Raw genomic sequence first — 17740 nt, 5'->3', positions numbered from 1 at the left:
ATTTGTTAATTTCTTCAATTGCGACTATGAACAAGTAGTTCTGCACACCCCACAGTAAAAAAAAAAAAGGTAAATAAAAGAAAAAATAGGTAATTCGCATAGTAACCACCCCCACGCCGAGATTCTCTTGGACAGATCAACCAAAGCACAATCAGTCAAAAAGTAAGCAGAGCTGCAGTGTCTCATAGATTACTAGCATTAACTAACAGTGTTACCAGTTTTAGCTTCTGATATTAAGGTGGTAGGATCATGTCATGTTGAGCTAAGTTGTTCATATTGGGGAGAGTTGTATTGTATTTGTGTTTGGCAATGTCATACACTGCACCTACACTAATTGACAAGTGTAATTCAACAGCTTGATGATGAAATGCTGCCTAAGTCAATGAAAATGCAATTAGGTTCTCACTGTGTGTTGTTGTGGAAACAATGTTAAAGATGTAAGATGTTGTTTTTTAGTCCCAAAAGTAGTCATTTCTGTTTAAAAAAAATATATAAAGTAAAAACTGCCAAAATATGGAGATATGTATTCCCACCAGGAGAAAGAAAAACTTTTTTTTGTTTGATTGCTTTTAAAATGAAAACCAATCAAGTCCAGTCAAATAGTCCAAAATGAAGGAAAAAAATCCACAAATACATCACACGTGCCGAATCACGAATATGCGTGGGTTGACTCATCGGCAAACAAGAGAAGAGTTATTTAGCATTCAAGCTAATCTGGTTTCTTTTGAATTATACTGTACGTTGAAATTGACTCATCAGTACAAACATTATAACACAAAGACATGACATTATTTATAGCTTTTAATTGAGAAGTGTTTTCATGATTACAAAAAAACATAAGCACCGTTTCACAAGGACACGGTGTCTCGACTCTCAAGAAATGCTTGATTAGTAAGTGCTTCATCTTCATAACATCGTCTTTAGCGGCCAAAACTGCCGCCAGCAGTGAAAGCCGTGCTCAATTTTGTAAACATTTCAGTGCAATAAGATAGCACTTGAAGCATTTCCCTAAGAATCTCATTCAACTCTAGCAAAGTAATTCATGGAAGTTTTTTTGTGTGTGTGTCTTAATTGAAAAATGTTCATGAGCTTTCCGCAAATCAGTAGCTGAGCTATGTTGAAAATGCAGATAAAGCCAGCACTTCAGAATGTTTTGGCAGTAAAAATGTTCTCTCCGCTCATGGGATCGCCTCAGTAAGAATCTTTGGAGAGGGCGATGATGGTGAAGCGGACCTCCTGCGGGTCGCGGGCCATGAAGGTCTTACAAACCGCCGAAGCATCCTGCAATGAAGAGGAGTTTGACTTTGACATTTTGCTTTTTACTACAACACCAACATTTTTGGTTTATTTGGCACCATCCTACCTCAAGGAGGGTATCTTCCGTTGTTTTCCCGTGAAGAATTGGGAAGGGTTTACGACCATCTGAGTGAAGGGGGAAAAACACACTTGGTAAATTAGATGACAATCAAGCAAGCCGTCGTTTTTTTTTCCTTAACAATATTTATCAATCAAAACTATGGAAAAAGAAAAACTGTCGTAATATCTGAACTTTAACTGTTACACTTGCTTTAAAAAATAATAATTAACCACTAGGATTAGGAGGTTCAAAAAAACAATTTTAATGACAAATCAAATCATGCAAAAAAAAATTGCATTGCGGATAAGCTTCATTTAATAATATTTAAGTGTAAAAAAAAAAGTGGTTTGTTAAAATGTTTTTTCATATGGAAATAATCTGTCTGCATCTAAATCTTTTACTAACTGTCAGACATTTTTAACTTTGAAAATGTTTAAATATAATATAAAATAAGGTCTAGGTTCCACACAAGTAAAAGTGTAAACCACTCTTAAACAACAACAGAACATTCTACCTTAGCTTTGACCACGGCAAGTTTATGGTGACCCTGAAGTCTTACTGCTCTGAACGCGAGTCTGCTTACGACACGTAACTTTCTGCGTATAGTCTTCTTTTTACATTAACCAAACCTTTGTTGAGGGCTGCTCCTTCTTTTGGATTATGTGACACAAAAATACATATATTAATCCATTAAAAATATATATAATAAAAAAAGAAAAAGCAAACCATGTGGAAAAAATTATCCTTGGTCATTCAATGCGTTGAAGTCAAATTTTCTGCGATGTTAATTAAAGGCTTATTTTTTGCTTGAATTGCTGGTGAAATTTTCTATACGTTAAGGCGCTTTCAAAACTGTAATCAGCTCACCTAATTCATACAATTGCCCTCCGACATTCACAAAAGCTATAAAGTGAAGGTTGACTTTCTCGTCTATGCTTGGAGCCTGCAAAAGACAAAAAAATAATAATAATAATACAACAACACAATTTCAATGAAATCAAAATCATGACCAAAACCAACAACATACCTCAGTCTGTCCCTCCTGTGCACTGGATTCATGCGTGACACGTATACTCTGATGATAAACACAAGGAGTACTCGTTAGCCGATAATAATGCTAAAAACGTATGCCATTAAGTTATTTTACGGCGTACCTCATCTGTCTCCAGGGAGACACCTCTTTCCTGCGGACTCATTTTACAGGTACGATCGACAAACTTCTTCAGAACCGAGTCAGACTCTAAAAATAAACAAACAAATAAATAAATAGTATAGAGTGACTCTAGCTTATTTTCGGCCTTGCAGAGTGGAGCTTTTAAAGACATTAGACACCACAACGATAACCCAGGTGGCACCATGACAAATTACAACTCTGTATGATTGGTAACAAGGATGTACGATAATTATCGACGCAATATTTTCAGAAAATGACATCAGAATTGCGAAACTAGGCCGATATTGAAAGCCGTAAGAGAAAAACATAAACATTAGTCTGGTTACTGTCACTTGAGAGTCCTGAAGCCTCAAATGGCGCCGCTGCGCGCAACTTCAGAAGTAACAGTGAGCAATTTGTCAACACGGCTTTAAATCGCTATACTTCATTTTTGCCATCTCATTTAGACATGAAAGGTCATCAGAATTTGACAGCTTAGGCTTTGCAGCAGTAATCATAACATTCCCTTGCCTATGCTATTGCTCATCAAAACACACTGAATCCGATTTGTAAAACTACTACCTGGTAAGAAGTTTTCTGCAATTGAGTGCTAAGTTGAGAGGCTTGATGGCGGTCGCACCGCTCCGATACATAATGCAATTTAAGCAGAATCCGTTCATCACATAACATGCAGTGGGAGGCCTGTTACTATTTATTCAGGTAAGGTCATCAAGAAAAGATTCTCATTGGCAATGCCGACCTGGCTGCATTCAATAAAAAGGATTAAGTATATCCTTTACTTTCAAACTGTGGCGTCATTTTGGCCTCCGCCCAGGAGTTTCATTTTCTCACTTACGTTTATTAATCACTCAGGAATAGATACCATTTTTTATAAACGGCACTGGCATGGATAAGGGACTCAAGTGTCCTGCCTATATCTATATTCAACCTTGTGAGGTGAGTCCTAAGAGAGGCAGGAACCAGGAGAAGGGTGCAAATATTAATGCCAGATGCTCCCACGTAATTTAGGTTCTGTTACATCTCCATCGCTGTAATTTTGCAGGTTTTCTTAGACAACTCACCAAATTCCAAGTGTGCAAAGTTGTTGGCTACCGCGTGAATCAGTCCTATTGTGCCGCACGCGTTGCCGATCGTTTGCCTCATGAAATAGACATCGGGGGACACTTCCTGCCGCTCACTCCTCAGTCGCTCTTCCTCTTCTTGCTTGAATGTTTCATACTGGTTAACAGATAACAAATATATTCGTTATATCTGCACTAAAGATGCTTAGACCAACTCAGTTGCTCCAGTATCCATTTGCCACCCATGCATTGGATTGTGCAAGTCTAAATGTGTACGTACCTTCTCTGTGATGGGGAAGAGGAGCAGCACAGCACAAACAGGTCTTGGCACCATGCTGAGCATATCTGGATCCAATCCATATACGTCTCCGAACTGCCAGGTTTGCTTCATGCCCAAAGAACTGACAAACTAGGCACAAAATGATTAACTTTTACTTCATATGATGTCACTCACTAATCGCAAATTACTACATTCAGTCAATGATTGAACATAACATCGTTGTTTAGGGCCTTATTCCACATTCCAGGGGGCTTTTGAACTTGTTTGTCAACAAATTAATTGATTTTAAGTCACACTCACCTTCGTCATGACCTGAAACGACAAAACAGAAACAGAAACATTAGCTAAAATTTCGTAAATATGATTACAACAACAAGAACACTATTAGCTTTTGTTCTGGTTGCTAGCACTAGGTAGCCAGCCTGCACATGTTTTGTATTTTCTTGCCACGCCAATGTGTTTTAAATATAAGGAATGATGTAACAACAACACGTACTTCGGGATTAGCCTCCAGAGGCAACCAGGTTGGGAAACTCATTCTGAAAAAAAAATTGTTAGTTTCCTTGCAAGAATGACAGAAGAAAGTAGATTTTCCCAAGCGACTTTGACAGCCGGGCTCCGCTTCCGCGTCGGCAAACCTCGCTCACCATTTAACATAGTTGAGAGGGGAGTCATCTTCTGTTATGTATTAAAAATAACAGAAGTATTTAGACATTCCTTTACAATAAATACAGTTCTTTAATTTAATTACAGTTATAAACATTAAATAATTACACAATTACTATCTGTGGTCAAAATAATTCTTTTTTCCTAACATTTAAATCGCACACCACCACCCACAGAATGAAACATTCCAGAAAGGAGGGCGGGCTTTCCATACAGTTTTTCTTTTCCTTTCGTATCTGAATAACATGTCGTGCAGATATACATTGTTATGAAATAGTTATGTGACTAAAAACACATGTTTTAAAAGTATTCTTAAATCAAAAGAACACATAAAACGCCGTTAAATAATCACACGTGAAACTAGGTAAGATTTGCAGTGTGATGCATTTACGTACAGTCGTCAGACAGGGGCGCAATTGTTGTCCATTCCATTTAATCAATGCGAAAAAGTCAAATCAGAGATGTTCTTAAAATGAGATCAAATTGTCGTAAATAGTTAATTTTGGGTGTAAATTGCAGAATTTATATTTTTATTGCATAAATAAAGAGTAAGTAACGTTATGTCAAATACTGCTCCACAAAATACGATTTTTAAATTTATTTTTTACCACAAATAACTGAAGCGCGACGACCCGGAAGTGGTTTAAACTTTTGTTTATTCACATCATCAACACTTCGAGAACATTACTCTGCGAAGCTGAACTCCGAGAATGCCATCAGTAGACCACTCTCTTGGTGTGTGCAATAAATATTCTTCTATGTATGTGTAAAATGCATGTCATTTTAACCTAAAACCTCGTTTGCGTTAGATACAACTGGTTGTTACAACTTCATACATACTAGCGCTAGCTTAGCAGTTAGCACCACAACTAGGGAGAATTGGTTAGCTAGCTATAAACTGTAACTGTTAATTTTGAGGATCCATGTGAAATGCACGTTTAAACTTTGTTGTCATTGCTTGTAAGGGACAGACAGCGTTGTGGAGAACATCTGCAGACTCAATCCAGACTTGTTAGCAGAACCAGTGAGTACATATGACACCAGAAATATTCTTACATTCCAAAACAAATCTCTTTATAGCAGACCTGAAACAGAGTTAGCACTTAAAATATCAATTTATCATATGATCTCCAGTGTCAGCACGTCCTGAGTTATCTACAAGGGCAGACAAAAGGAGTTGATTCAGCAGAAATGTGTGAAGTGAGCAAATACACCAAATGGAATCTGTGTTTAAATACCTCAATTTTGTAACCTACAGTGCTATATTATTGTGCAATGTCCAGATATTTCAGCGAGCTGGAGTAACACTTGACCATGAATCTCTACAGAGCATCGTCAGATTCCTCTTGTTAACGTTCAGGTATTGTTCACTCTAGTGGCACAGTTGTACTAATACATAAAGATAATACTTTATAATTCTCAGGTCTGCTGCGAAGAGCAAACTTTCTGCAGATGACCTTGTGTCAAGGCTAGAAGAAGGCAGCAGAAAGTGGACCAAAGCTTCGCTCCAGGTTGAGTGTCTTTCATCAACTTTAGAGAAAATTACTAGTTATTTGGTAAAACACTAGACCTCATGTTGAACATACAAGAAAAGCCTCATTTAAACAAAATGCAATCCCAATACTTTATTTATTTGAAGCTAAGCAGCAAGCTCTTTTGATACTGTATATCAATTTACATGCAAAACATATGCTTTCCCAATGAAGGTAAATACATGCAAGGACAAATACAGTCTACAGTTAAAAAGGTAAATCACAAAGGCTAGATCAAGCAAAAATAAATACAGCCGATCATACAAAAAATAGATTAAGTGCAATTAGTAATGACACCAAACTACAAAAAAAAATAGTGTCCAATTTATAGACTCCTACAAATAGAAGCCACTGAAGATGAATAAATGCCTCCCTCAAATATATGCCTCCCTTTTCTCATCAGAAAACAGCAGTAACTAAGTGTAAATACCTCATTAATGCACTCAATTTTTCACATACAGAGTCTCATTAGAGAATTAACTTCTGAGTGTATTTGAGCTACAGTATGTTGCTAACCAAAACAGCAGCACTCCGTGTCTGATGAATTGAAGTGTAGAGTCTCAGTGCATTTTGTAAAAGAGTTCCCTACACAGCATTAAAAGTTGATCTTGTGTTATGTGGACATGGTGTCTTTGATGACGATTTTTGTTACACAAGATCATCCACAATGTCAAATACAGCACTGTGCCACTTTTTGTTCCGCCAGGCCAGTTCTTGTTATAACAATCCATTTATTTACAGTAGTTTTTAAGGCCAGTTTCACCTGGCATAAGTTGTAATACACCTGTGATACTCTATAACGTTATTGTAATATGCTTCCATCTGCAGCTTGAATAATAATTGCTCGGTACAAGGCTAATAGTCATTGGAAATGATGTTCTAACATTGCTAGCAAATTGCAGTCTATTTGCTTTCTACCATATTTTAAGTATATCATCTGCTGCTAGATGTGCTGACATGTTTTTTTGTTTGCTTTTTAAACATCCATTTGTGTTTTCCTTACTTCAGGTGCTCCACAGCTTATGGAGTGAGCATGGAGAATCGGTGCAAGTCCTGCAAGCTGCCCAGGATTTGCTCAGCGTCGGTCGGGTAATCGCAACACAATATAGCAGCCTTGCTCATTTTATCGGTACAATTTGTGAACTTGCATGTTTATGTTGTTGCTGTTTGTAGCTTGTAGACATGCAGTGGAAGCTGGGCATGGCGGTGAGCTCTGACACCTGCCGCTCTCTCAACTCGCCCTTTGTGACCATTCTGCTGAAAATCGCTGAGCCGTCGGGCCAGATCATCCAAAAGGCTTTTGAGATGACCGTCCCGCAGTTTCAGGTACGCATCAGCATATTCTGTGCCATTTATTCCGCTATGATAAAATGGCTTAACGTTTTGTTTCTTCGCAGAACTTTCACAAGCAGATGAAGGAGCTGGCGGCTGTCATGGAGACTATTTGATGGCACATGCCAGTGTTGACTATTGACTCACATTTTCACATTATTGTTAATGATGTTTTGCATTGTTGAGAGTCGCTGCATTCACATATCAGCGCCTTCCAAGGACAAAGACATCACAAATGAAAAAAAATACAAAATTATTATTATCATTATCATTTTCAAATATTTTTATCAAAGGTTTTCGGCACTTGATTTATTAGGACAAAGTAACAACGCGGTGAGTCTGCTAATCTTAAAAACAGCCTGAATGGCGGAGGTGTGGTCTGAAGCGGAAGTGCATGTGAAAGGACAGTTCAGGTGGTGAATGGAGATAAAATACGTGTTGAATGCGGCGAAAGAAAACATGTTTTCATTGGACGTTTAGCTACGCAGTTTTAACAGCACATGCACGAGATTATGGATACGTTAATTCGGCTGAAAAGTGAACAGATGTTTTTCATTGGACAGCATTGATATGTAATGTGTGGCTATAATATTAAGTCTGCTTTGTTGTATAAATAAATCCATATTTTATCTGCATAGGTTTCAGCATCAGTGTCTGATGTGATGTACAGTATACTTACTGTATGATACTTGTCGCAAACCTCAGAAAGCAAGGGGAGTTTGTACACCAGTTCCGTGTTTATATTGCATTGCCAATTGAACAAGGGATGCAATCATGTCTTTTTTGTGATAAATTAGCCTCTGACATCTTGGTTTGTATAAAAATAGGTTGTGAAAATCACTACTCTTTTTTTCCGTTTATGACACTACTTTGCTAGGTAGAAAGCAGGCGTACTACTCTGTATAGTCTTTCCTTTGAGATGGAATGTGAGGAATTTTGGTCTCACTCCTCGAAAGCAATACTGAGAAATGCTGAACTTGCATTTGGATGGTTGCACTTTTAGTTTGATCCCAATTTAAACTGCAATGTTTGCATCAGTTTATGTATAATTCAGAAACTATTGTACTCACATAAAAAAAATGCTACTTTTCAAAGTGGTACTTCATAAGTCTCACATTTTTTTCTTCCACATCCCACGCAGATCAGAAAATTCAAAACAATACCATTTATAGCTTTGTTTGGTCTGGCACCGGTACATTTGATAGAGGAAATGCTCATAATGTGTGGACATTTTTTTATTTGTAAAAATAATGTACAGTGGACCCTGTTGTAACACCAAGATTGACCTGTGAGAGGCAGCATAGAGCCACCGGGCATCCAGAATAAGTTAGTCAAGTCATCTTTATTTATTTAGCGCTTTCAAACATGTACATTGTGGTTAGAAATTCTTCACACTAATTACTAGGAATGACTTGGGACTGGGAGGAAGGCAATGCCTGGGGCGGGGGGAGTAAATTTAGGTTAGCACATGACTCTCACAGTATCCTTTAATTTTCAAGAAATCAAATAATCTCTAAGCCACTGGTCTTCAAAGATAATGTAAAATGCGTTGTGTTTGGATCATAGTTTGTGGCATCTAAATATTTTTAGAGGTGGACGTCAGTTATTTGCTACTGTACTTGTGAAAAGTAGAGTTCATTGTATTCTATTTTGGTGGGCAATGTGTAAACGGCACAGTCGATTAATAAACGCCTGATCTTTTGTTGTGGCAATTTTGTGAAGGATAAAGAAGTGGGTTGTCAGTTTGGTAAGCTTGAGTGCTCTCATGTCTTGGCCGATAAGGTTGCAGCTGCTATTTTAAGGACCCTTGGATCCATGGCACGTGGTATATGCAGTGGGGGTCTCCCCATGCTAACATCCTTGTTAATATAATCAAGACTTGGATGATATTTTCTGCCCCCCCTAAATTTAATTCCAAACCATCACCTTTGTAAAATAATGGCCCAATTCAGGTATTTTTTCCCAGTTTTTCTCTCTCCAGAAAAAACAAAAAAACTACCAAATATTAAATATATTTACTAATTTCATTTCAGGGATCGAAGTTTAACTAAGGATGTAAGCGGTTTTAGCAGAGTTGGCCAGCAAATTGAGGCAAAAAAAAAAAAAGTAGCCAAAATATGGCTTAGGCCAGCGGTGCCCATACTCGGCCCTCGAGTGCCGGAGTCCTGCAGGTTTTGGATGTTTCCCTGCTCCAACGCACCTGTTCCAATGAACAACATTGTTATCAGGCTTATGCAGAGCTTGCTGATGAGCTTCAGGTGTGTTGGAGAAGAGAAATATCCCTAACCTGCGAGAGTTTGGACACTGTAGCTGATGTAAAAGCGACTACCAAATATTATAGAAAAATACCAGCCAACTTGAGTCACCCTAAAATGGCTTCTCTGGTTCCTCCCTTTTGACAATCAATTTACATATCAAATATTTGAATTGTGTGTGTTCCAGTTGCCTGGTTGTTCCAAACAAAACAACATAGCTATAATAATATATCATAAATAAATGATCTCGTAAAAAATGTACTTGTAAAAGTTGAGCTATACAAATTAAATTGTATCATCGTTTATTACTTTTTTTTCTTGAAAACATAGCTGATTGTTTTTGTGTGTTTTCTTTTTTGCCTAAATCAGGCTTCCCCAATTTTGGTCCTCGAGGGCCGGACTGAGCGGACTCCTGCAGGTTTGAGATATTTCCGTCCTCCAATAGCTACACTTGACAGAGCTTGTTGATGAGCTGATTATATGAATCAGGTGTGTTGGAAGACAGAAACATTCCAAACTTGCAGGAGTTCGGCCCTCGATGACCAGGATTGGGGAAGCCTAGCCTGAAGCGCCCTCCAATTCTGGATTGACCTCAAACCCAATTGAACAATGTGATTGACTCACAACATTTAACTTCCAGGTCTCTGGAAAGGCGCTCTTTAGGACACCCTGGCACGGAAGGGGACACACTTCCTCAGTGGAAAAGGTACTCCCTGTTGTGTTTCTGCGCTGTCACGTTTCTCCACACGGAGGCCCCACCCCTAAAGCTTGCACATGTGCTGTGGATGGGCGGGTCGTCGAGGCGCATGGGCCGCGCCACCTCCTTTCTGTAAGACGCTGCGTGGAAGGAAAGCGAGACAAGAGGAAAGACGGCCCTTGAAACAACGTTTAAGCCAAAGGTGTCTTTTTAGGGAAATGAGCATGTGGCCGCTGCCGGTTCGGTTCGTGTGCAGCCGGGATGTGGGGAGTGTGACACGCTCCTGGAGAAAGTAAGCACAGTCTTGTTGTGTTTACATTAGCGCACTACTGAGCCACGTTTCTAGCTTGCAAGCTTGGTCCGGACAAAAACTAGAAGACGAGGAAGACAGGAAACTAATCAATGCGTTCTTGTGTGATCATTTTATTATATGACAATTAGCCACGTTTGCGCCTTTGGGGAGTGGCAACGTTTATTTATTTTTTGGGGCAACAAAAGTTTTAAATGTCACAGCTGTCCACCATGGAGATCCCCTCGGGCGAAAAGGAGGGTGGCCACATGCCGGACAAGAGGTTCCCGCTGACTTACATCGGCTGGTCGTTGCTGGACCGCCGCACCACGCTGCCCATGCTGCCGTGGCTGGTGGCCGAGATCCGGCGGAAAAGCGAGCGGGGCGACTGCGGCCCCGCCATGCAGCCACGGGAGGTGCAGCTGGTGCTCCACAGCCCCTTCCTGCGCTGTGTGCCATGCTCCTCTTCCTCCACCTCCTCCTCCAACAACAACTATTCGGTTTTTATCTTCGAACACAAAGCGCAGCACATCTCCCGTTTCATGCACAACAGCAACGACCTCACCTACTTTGCCTACCTGCTGCGGGCCCATCCCGACAGCCCCGAAGCGGAGATGTCGTGTCACGTGTTCAAGGCCAGCGACCCCAATCAGGTAATAAGCAGTCACACGCGCCTGTTAACACCAAAACCCACCCACACAGCACCCAACCAAAAATTAACACCATTATCAGAGCATATCACCATTGCATGTGAGTGGTTTGCACGCTTGCCTCACAGATCTGAGGTTTAACATTCCAGTCTCTGCTCTGACCTTCCTGCATTTACCCCACGTCCTCCCACATTCCAAAAAACATGTTAAGATTAATTGAATACTCTAAATTAGGGCCGTCAAACTCAACTTTCTTTAGTGTTTTGGTTTTCTTTGCTGTTTAGGTCATATGAATGTATAATCACACCATGTTACGAGTACAGAACATTGCTCCTGCATTTCAATGTTTTTATTTTTAGTCTTGGAAATAGTGACACCCAAAATGTTTTAGTATACAACTATTGTTCAATTATTTTGTTGAGGTATTTGTTTAAAAAAAAAAATACAAAATGAAAAAAAATGTTGTTTTGGTTTTTGGAGAGCAAATCCATTTAGTGGGCAGCAACAATTGATGTGAAGGTGCAGGTCTCATCCCCGGGCCTTGAGTTTTACACTTGTGCTCTCAATTGTCAATATATGTGAGAGAGTGTGTTTGGGCCTCTTCACATTCTCATTTATGCTTAGGATTTGTTCTTTCCCACCTGCAGAATAGGTTGTTAAAACCTAAAGATGCTTAGGAAAGGTGCCTTGATGCATCCTTTAAAGTCATCTTTAGCAAAGGTTATCTATATCAAGCTTTCCAAAAAGGAAAGAATATGTTTAGGTTTTGCTTAGAAATGGAATATCTGGTTTTCAAAGGAGCACCAGAGGTTGTTGCTTTCTTCTACCTGGTCAGCGGGGTTCCTGGATGTAAAACCATGCTGTCGTTCAATGTGATATGTTTTTTTTTGCTGTTTCCCACGGTACTGCCTTAAACAGACCGCCCCAAACTGGAGGTGCTGCACAGTGGAAAAGTGTCGCAAGTACATACAGAAGCATTCAGTCCCAGGCTGTTTTGGAAACATTTCACAATATGTAACCCTGAACCAAACAGTACTGCTTGGTAGAAATGGACTCTAGGATTTGATTGGATGAGCCACTACCAGAATTATTAGCCACCTCAGAGGCACTGTGATTGACTGACTCTTTCATATATGCCACTAATGCCATCTATTGTGGCTGCTTTTGAGATAGCACAATAAGGAAATAAGGCACAGAGCAGGATTAACTTTCCATCAAAATCCACTGTGCTAGCTTTGTCATCTGGTGCCCTAAATACTTAATGCCAAAACACATTTTAGACAAGACAAATAATCTGCATGTGATTGAAAGGCGTGTTCAATGACACATTTGTCACCCATCATCAAGGTTCTTTGTGTTTGTGTTTTGTCACGGTCGTACAAATGCAGGCGGAAGGCCAACATAACTTGCAAAGATGGATGCAAACATCCTGAAAACGTGACACTGCAGGCGGTCACATTAAATGGTGCTAATCCTGCCGGTCATGGAGAATAGAACATGCTAAAATATCTGGTGCTGGCAAATGTTAGCGTTCAAATTCTCTCAACAATTAGAACATTATAAATCTCATATAATAAAAACGATTGTAGTAAGCAAATATGTAATTGTGGACTAAAACCCAAAAACAAAAAACATTGTAATGTTCATAGCACGTAACCAAAACGTCTGATCGGATTTCTATCGATAGCATATGTATTGGGGGCGGCATGGCTCAGTGGTAGAGTGGTCATCTCGCAACCTTGAAGTTGAGGGTTCAATCCCAGGCTATTGTGTCCATGTTGAAGTGTGCTTGAGCAAGATACTGAACCCCCAGTTGCTCCTGATGCTGCGTCATCAGTAGATGAATGAGTAGTCAAAATGTAAAGTGTAAAAAAACCAAAAACTTTATTTCAAATATTTAAATGACAATACAACAAACTTCGTAAATGCCTTAACTAACATTGTACTTTCAACCACAGTGTATTAAGCATTTTTTTTTTTAAATACAATTTATTAAATTGACAAATACTTGTACTTCTTTAATATTTTCCTCAAGACCATTCAACAAAAGTAGTGGGCTTTGAGGGCCTTGTAATGTGTAAAAGCGCTATAAATGAAGTACAGTACCATTTACTATCATGCTTTTGGGATTACTGTGTGTGATGCAATATAAATTCAATATTTTGGCTATTTTCAGGTTGGCAACCACATTTATCAGCTTGTGTGTGTTTTGATTTTTTATTCAAAAGAACGCTGAGATCCATGAAAATGTTGTTATCGCAATTACTGTAATAGCAGTATTTTTGGTTCAAATTCAACCACTGGATGAAATTTATGTCAAGAGAAATTACAGTTTAAAACTAAAATAAAAGGCCTGCATTATCTACAGATCGTCTTTAATGCCGCGCAGGGAACAACATCATTCGTATGGGAGATTGTTTACATGCCCCTGTCGGTGCAGCTGTTTTGGTTAGCAACTGAGTTTAAATGGGCTCAGCAGGAGGTAAACACAGTTCCAATTTCTTATTTCTGGGTGAAAAGGAGGTGTCTATTTGAAAGAGGGAGGGGTGTTAATTTGTCACACAAAAGTGGTACTTTATTTAAAATGTCCTTGTTAAAAACTAAAACTTGGCAGAAATAAGAAAGAAATCTCTGGATTTACCTTTTGGGGGAAATTTAATTGAGATTGTGATGACACTGCGTTTCACAAAATGTTTTTTTTTCTTCAAGTTGTAACATGAGCCATCAGGTTCCTGCTCCTCTTTCTCCCTGGAACGTGGGAAACGTCACCAGTTCTCCTTCAAAACACTTATGGAGTCGTCACGTTTAGCGCTGCCCTCAAATGTTTCTGCACTCTATCACGTTTTCAGTGGAATTTGTGTGAGTGAGAGCCATGGATGGCCGGGAGCAATGCAGCCATGACAGATTTAAGACCCGGGCGCTTTCGTGGAGTTCCACATACCATTTCTTAGCATTGCTGAATGTACCTCAGTAAAAGAGGTACAGTATTACGCAAGGGAAACTGGTTTGGCAGTCAGTGGCTGGGTGGACCACTTGGAATGCACTTCCAATTCCACTCGTGCACTTTTCACATGTGGAGGATTTAATTGTTGACTTGACTCTTTATGATACTGTGCTTCTTATTGTGGTTGCTTGGTTATTTTAGGGGGGGGGGGGGACATGCATGATTCCAGATCTATTATTAGCCTTAAACGTGATACGAGAGCAGGTCAGAGCGAAGACTTGTATTGCACAGCAGTTTGTTTGCTTGTATGAAGATCATTAAATATCACAACATGCGTGGTGGGGGAAAAGAACATGTTTAACTGGAGGGGAATCTGAACACAATGTACAGTAATCACAAGATGTGCTTGTGCCTTGCTAGACAGGGTTGGCTGCTTGCTGGACTTGAAAGACAGCTTCATGCAAGGGTTTGTTGTTGCAATATGTAGTCCACGTGGGACTAGCAGATTCAATTACAAGTAACTAGTTACATATTAACAAATGCCTTTTGTATGAGAGAGAGAGAGAGAGAGAGAGAGAGAGAGAGAGAGAGAGAGAGAGAGAGAGAGAGAGAGAGAGAGAGAGAGAGAGAGAGAGAGAGAGAGAGAGAGAGAGAGAGAGAGAGAGAGAGAGAGAGAGAGAGAGAGAGAGAGAGAGAGAGAGAGAGAGAGAGAGAGAGAGAGAGAGAGAGAGAGAGAGAGAGAGAGAGAGAGAGAGAGAGAGAGAGAGAGAGAGAGAGAGAGAGAGAGAGATTTTTGTCTTCATGAGCTTGGTATTGGAGTAATCCAAAAGTAATCAAGTTACATTACTTTAATATTATGGTACTTGGATTACGTTACGAACTACATTGTTTAGCAGGTAACTTGTAACTGTAACGGAATACATTTTAAAAGTAACCCTCCCAACCCTGCTAATATGAATATAGCAGCTAATCTAAGAAGCCATTGAGAGTAACCACAACCTTTTACCCATTTTGGAGTCTGGCATAGTTTTACAGTCTCGCCGAGACAAATTTAACGCAGACACAACTGCATTGTTCTATTATCAGGCCACTTGCAATCTGATCGCACGTCGTTTACACTGAATGGCCCGTACCACCTCTGTTGCCACTTGGAACTGGTCCACAGTGGAAGTTGACCCACTGTTGTCTGGGGAGGGCTAGTTTAAATCTAACTAATGAAAATGTCTAGAATAGGGAAGGTGCTATTTCGCCAAGACTGGATGATCCTAATTTGGAACAGAATCAAATCATACTCTTTCACAGATACTCATCATGTTCATGTGCTTTACTGTTTCTTGAGATTCATGCATTATGTACACAGCCGGTAGAAAATTGGTTACTTTTGTCTCATAACATTTGCATTTTATTTGCATAGTACATTTTTTAAAATGCAGCTGTAATACCCATCCCTCTTTGTAATACAAATAGATGGTGTGTTTTATTCCCTGTTATTTTCTCGTAAATTATGATTTTTGTCCCTGCAAGAATCCAAATTTATCAATGTTGCACAATTATAATTTTTCATTCCACGTGGTTCTGATTAGTGATATACCAATATGTTTTTTTCAGGGCAGACGCCGATACCAATTATTAGTAGTCGAGGAGGCCGATAACTGATATTTCAAGCCAATATTCATTTGGAGTAGAAGAGAAAATATTAGTGTCAAAACTGTGTTGAAATGCTATTTAAGAATATTTGTTTAAAAAAAACATTTCAAATTTTCAACAATTTGAAGGTTGTTATTTTAATTTTAAATATATAAAGAATAGACATCTTTGTTTAAAAATGATAAAAGTTGCAGGGAGCTTCCCAGGTCATCACCATATGTTAAACTAAGCAAGTAAAAGACTACCTAAAGTTTTCTACTGTAGATAAAGTTGTCCAAAAAAAGTCAACACATTTTTCACATTTTAACAAAACCTTTTATTAAAAAAAATATTAAGTGCTAGCATAATCTTTTATCAAGCGGAAATTTAAATAAATACAAAAGTATTCACAGAGCGACTAATGCATGCGAAAGTAGCTAATTTGGGGTTTTCGTCGGGGGTTCGTAAAAGGTTCAAAAGATTTTTGCAAACAGTGAAAAATTGTCTGAACATGTTCAAAATTTCTTTGCAACAAATAAAAACTGTCTGTAAACATCTTACAAATCATGATGAAAACCCTAATTTGCTACATTGGCAAGCATTCACCACTCAGTGAGATGCCAGCTATACTAATATAATCCGTCTTTCCCTAGTTCTGATAGCTGTGAATATCACCACCACCCAGTAGCGCTCAGGTGTCAGCAGTCTTGTCATCAGGGGCCGGAATCATGCATGTATTTAGAGCTTTCCCTCCTCCAAGACACCTGAATCAAATGATCCGCTTATCAGCAAGCTCTGCAGGAGCCTGATAACGACCCTGATCATTGAATCAGGTGTGCTAGAGGACAGAAACCTTTAAGACGTGAAGGACTCAAACTTGGACCCCCCTTGTGGACTGGTATTTGACACCGGTTCAGTAGACTGCAGGGTGATCCTAATTTGAATATGTACCAAACTGTCTACTTTCATTGCTGTCCAGGATTTTCCCACAATTATGTCATTTAGACACATCCATTGCATTGTTTTTTTTGGGGGGGGGATTCATTTTGCAATTCTGATTACAAAATCCAGTGTCTCGCATCTTTATTTAACATGTTACAGGAATGAATTTGTGAGATTGATATAAAAAAAAAAAGAATTTATTGAGGTAGATATTTATAATAATGTCACAATACTAACATACTTGTATATAAAAAAAAAAAGAAAAAAAAAAGAGTCAAACTCTTATTTGAATGAAGTCTGAATTCTGACAAATTTAAATGCAGTCAATGAATACATTATTACAGTATTTCTGTAAATTACATCTTTTATCCCTCTAAAAATAATTGATTCGTGTAGTTTTTACTTAATATTAAAATGTACATCTCTATAACTTGGGTGCTACTAATTCTTAGCACGGATATCAATCCTCCTCACCTCCAATGAACAGTATCATATTTATAAATTAATGTCAAATATATATTTTGATAGAATGTTTATATTAGATATTATTCCATTATACAGGTGTATCAATTTAATCTTTCTCCTGATTGGGGCCTATTAAATTATGTCTGTCATCCTGCATTGCTTAAAAAGCAATGTCGTTTTTTTATCGTTTTGTTTTGAAATGGGACATGAACCCGTGGCCCTTATCGGGCAGATGGAAAGCAGTGGAAAGATTCCATAATTGTTGTGCAAACACATGACTGCAGTCAAGTGCCTCATTCCTCCTCCGGCCCAACAAAAGCACAGTAAAGCACACCATGACCTGATATGTGTTTCAAGTCGTATATTGAGCAAACATTCATAAATAATCCTGACCTGCCATACCATCTTTAATAAACTGAAAACATTTCACCTGCATTCAAGCAGTCCGTTTCCACCCTTCCCGTGCCAGA

At 38.9% G+C, this 17740-nt stretch overlaps 3 protein-coding genes across 7 annotated transcripts in view; 2 read left to right on the top strand and 1 right to left on the bottom strand.

The window, feature by feature from the left end:
- Positions 1 to 783: 783 nt before the first annotated feature.
- On the bottom strand, positions 784 to 4505 carry uchl3 (ubiquitin carboxyl-terminal esterase L3 (ubiquitin thiolesterase)). Its single transcript, XM_086091376.1, has 9 exons — positions 4369 to 4505; positions 4173 to 4184; positions 3873 to 4001; positions 3593 to 3749; positions 2512 to 2597; positions 2385 to 2432; positions 2225 to 2300; positions 1364 to 1422; positions 784 to 1281 (listed from the first exon to the last, which is right to left on the bottom strand). The coding sequence occupies exons 1-9, from the start codon at positions 4408 to 4410 to the stop codon at positions 1192 to 1194; spliced, it is 699 nt and encodes a 232-aa protein (XP_085947502.1). The 5' UTR covers positions 4411 to 4505; the 3' UTR covers positions 784 to 1191.
- Positions 4506 to 5186: 681 nt separating this feature from the next.
- Positions 5187 to 8502, top strand: commd6 (COMM domain containing 6). Of its 2 annotated transcripts, none has more exons than XM_086091353.1 (8): positions 5187 to 5273; positions 5504 to 5562; positions 5673 to 5738; positions 5822 to 5898; positions 5962 to 6049; positions 7079 to 7159; positions 7244 to 7396; positions 7468 to 8037. In XM_086091353.1, the coding sequence occupies exons 1-8, from the start codon at positions 5249 to 5251 to the stop codon at positions 7516 to 7518; spliced, it is 600 nt and encodes a 199-aa protein (XP_085947479.1). In that variant the 5' UTR covers positions 5187 to 5248; the 3' UTR covers positions 7519 to 8037. The 2 variants fall into 2 exon arrangements, with proteins under 2 accessions (XP_085947479.1, XP_085947480.1); XM_086091354.1 differs by having other exon boundaries at positions 5198 to 5273; positions 5510 to 5562; positions 7468 to 8502.
- A 1970-nt stretch (positions 8503 to 10472) lies between these two features.
- tbc1d4 (TBC1 domain family, member 4) overlaps positions 10473 to 17740 on the top strand; it is a 45704-nt gene continuing 38436 nt past the window's right edge. For all 4 annotated transcript variants that reach the window (XM_086091465.1, XM_086091463.1, XM_086091464.1 and 1 more), the window contains exon 1: positions 10473 to 11296. In XM_086091465.1, the coding sequence (XP_085947591.1) occupies positions 10859 to 11296 (438 nt within the window). In that variant the 5' untranslated portion in view covers positions 10473 to 10858. The remainder of the gene's footprint in view (positions 11297 to 17740) is intronic.

This window comes from Leptonotus elevatus, chromosome 12 (assembly GCF_054856555.1).
Source record: "Leptonotus elevatus isolate MCC_2025b chromosome 12, RoL_Lele_1.0, whole genome shotgun sequence".
NCBI lineage: Eukaryota > Metazoa > Chordata > Actinopteri > Syngnathiformes > Syngnathidae > Leptonotus > Leptonotus elevatus.
Note: the sequence above shows the minus strand (reverse complement) of the source record. Positions and strands in the feature narration are given on the sequence as shown.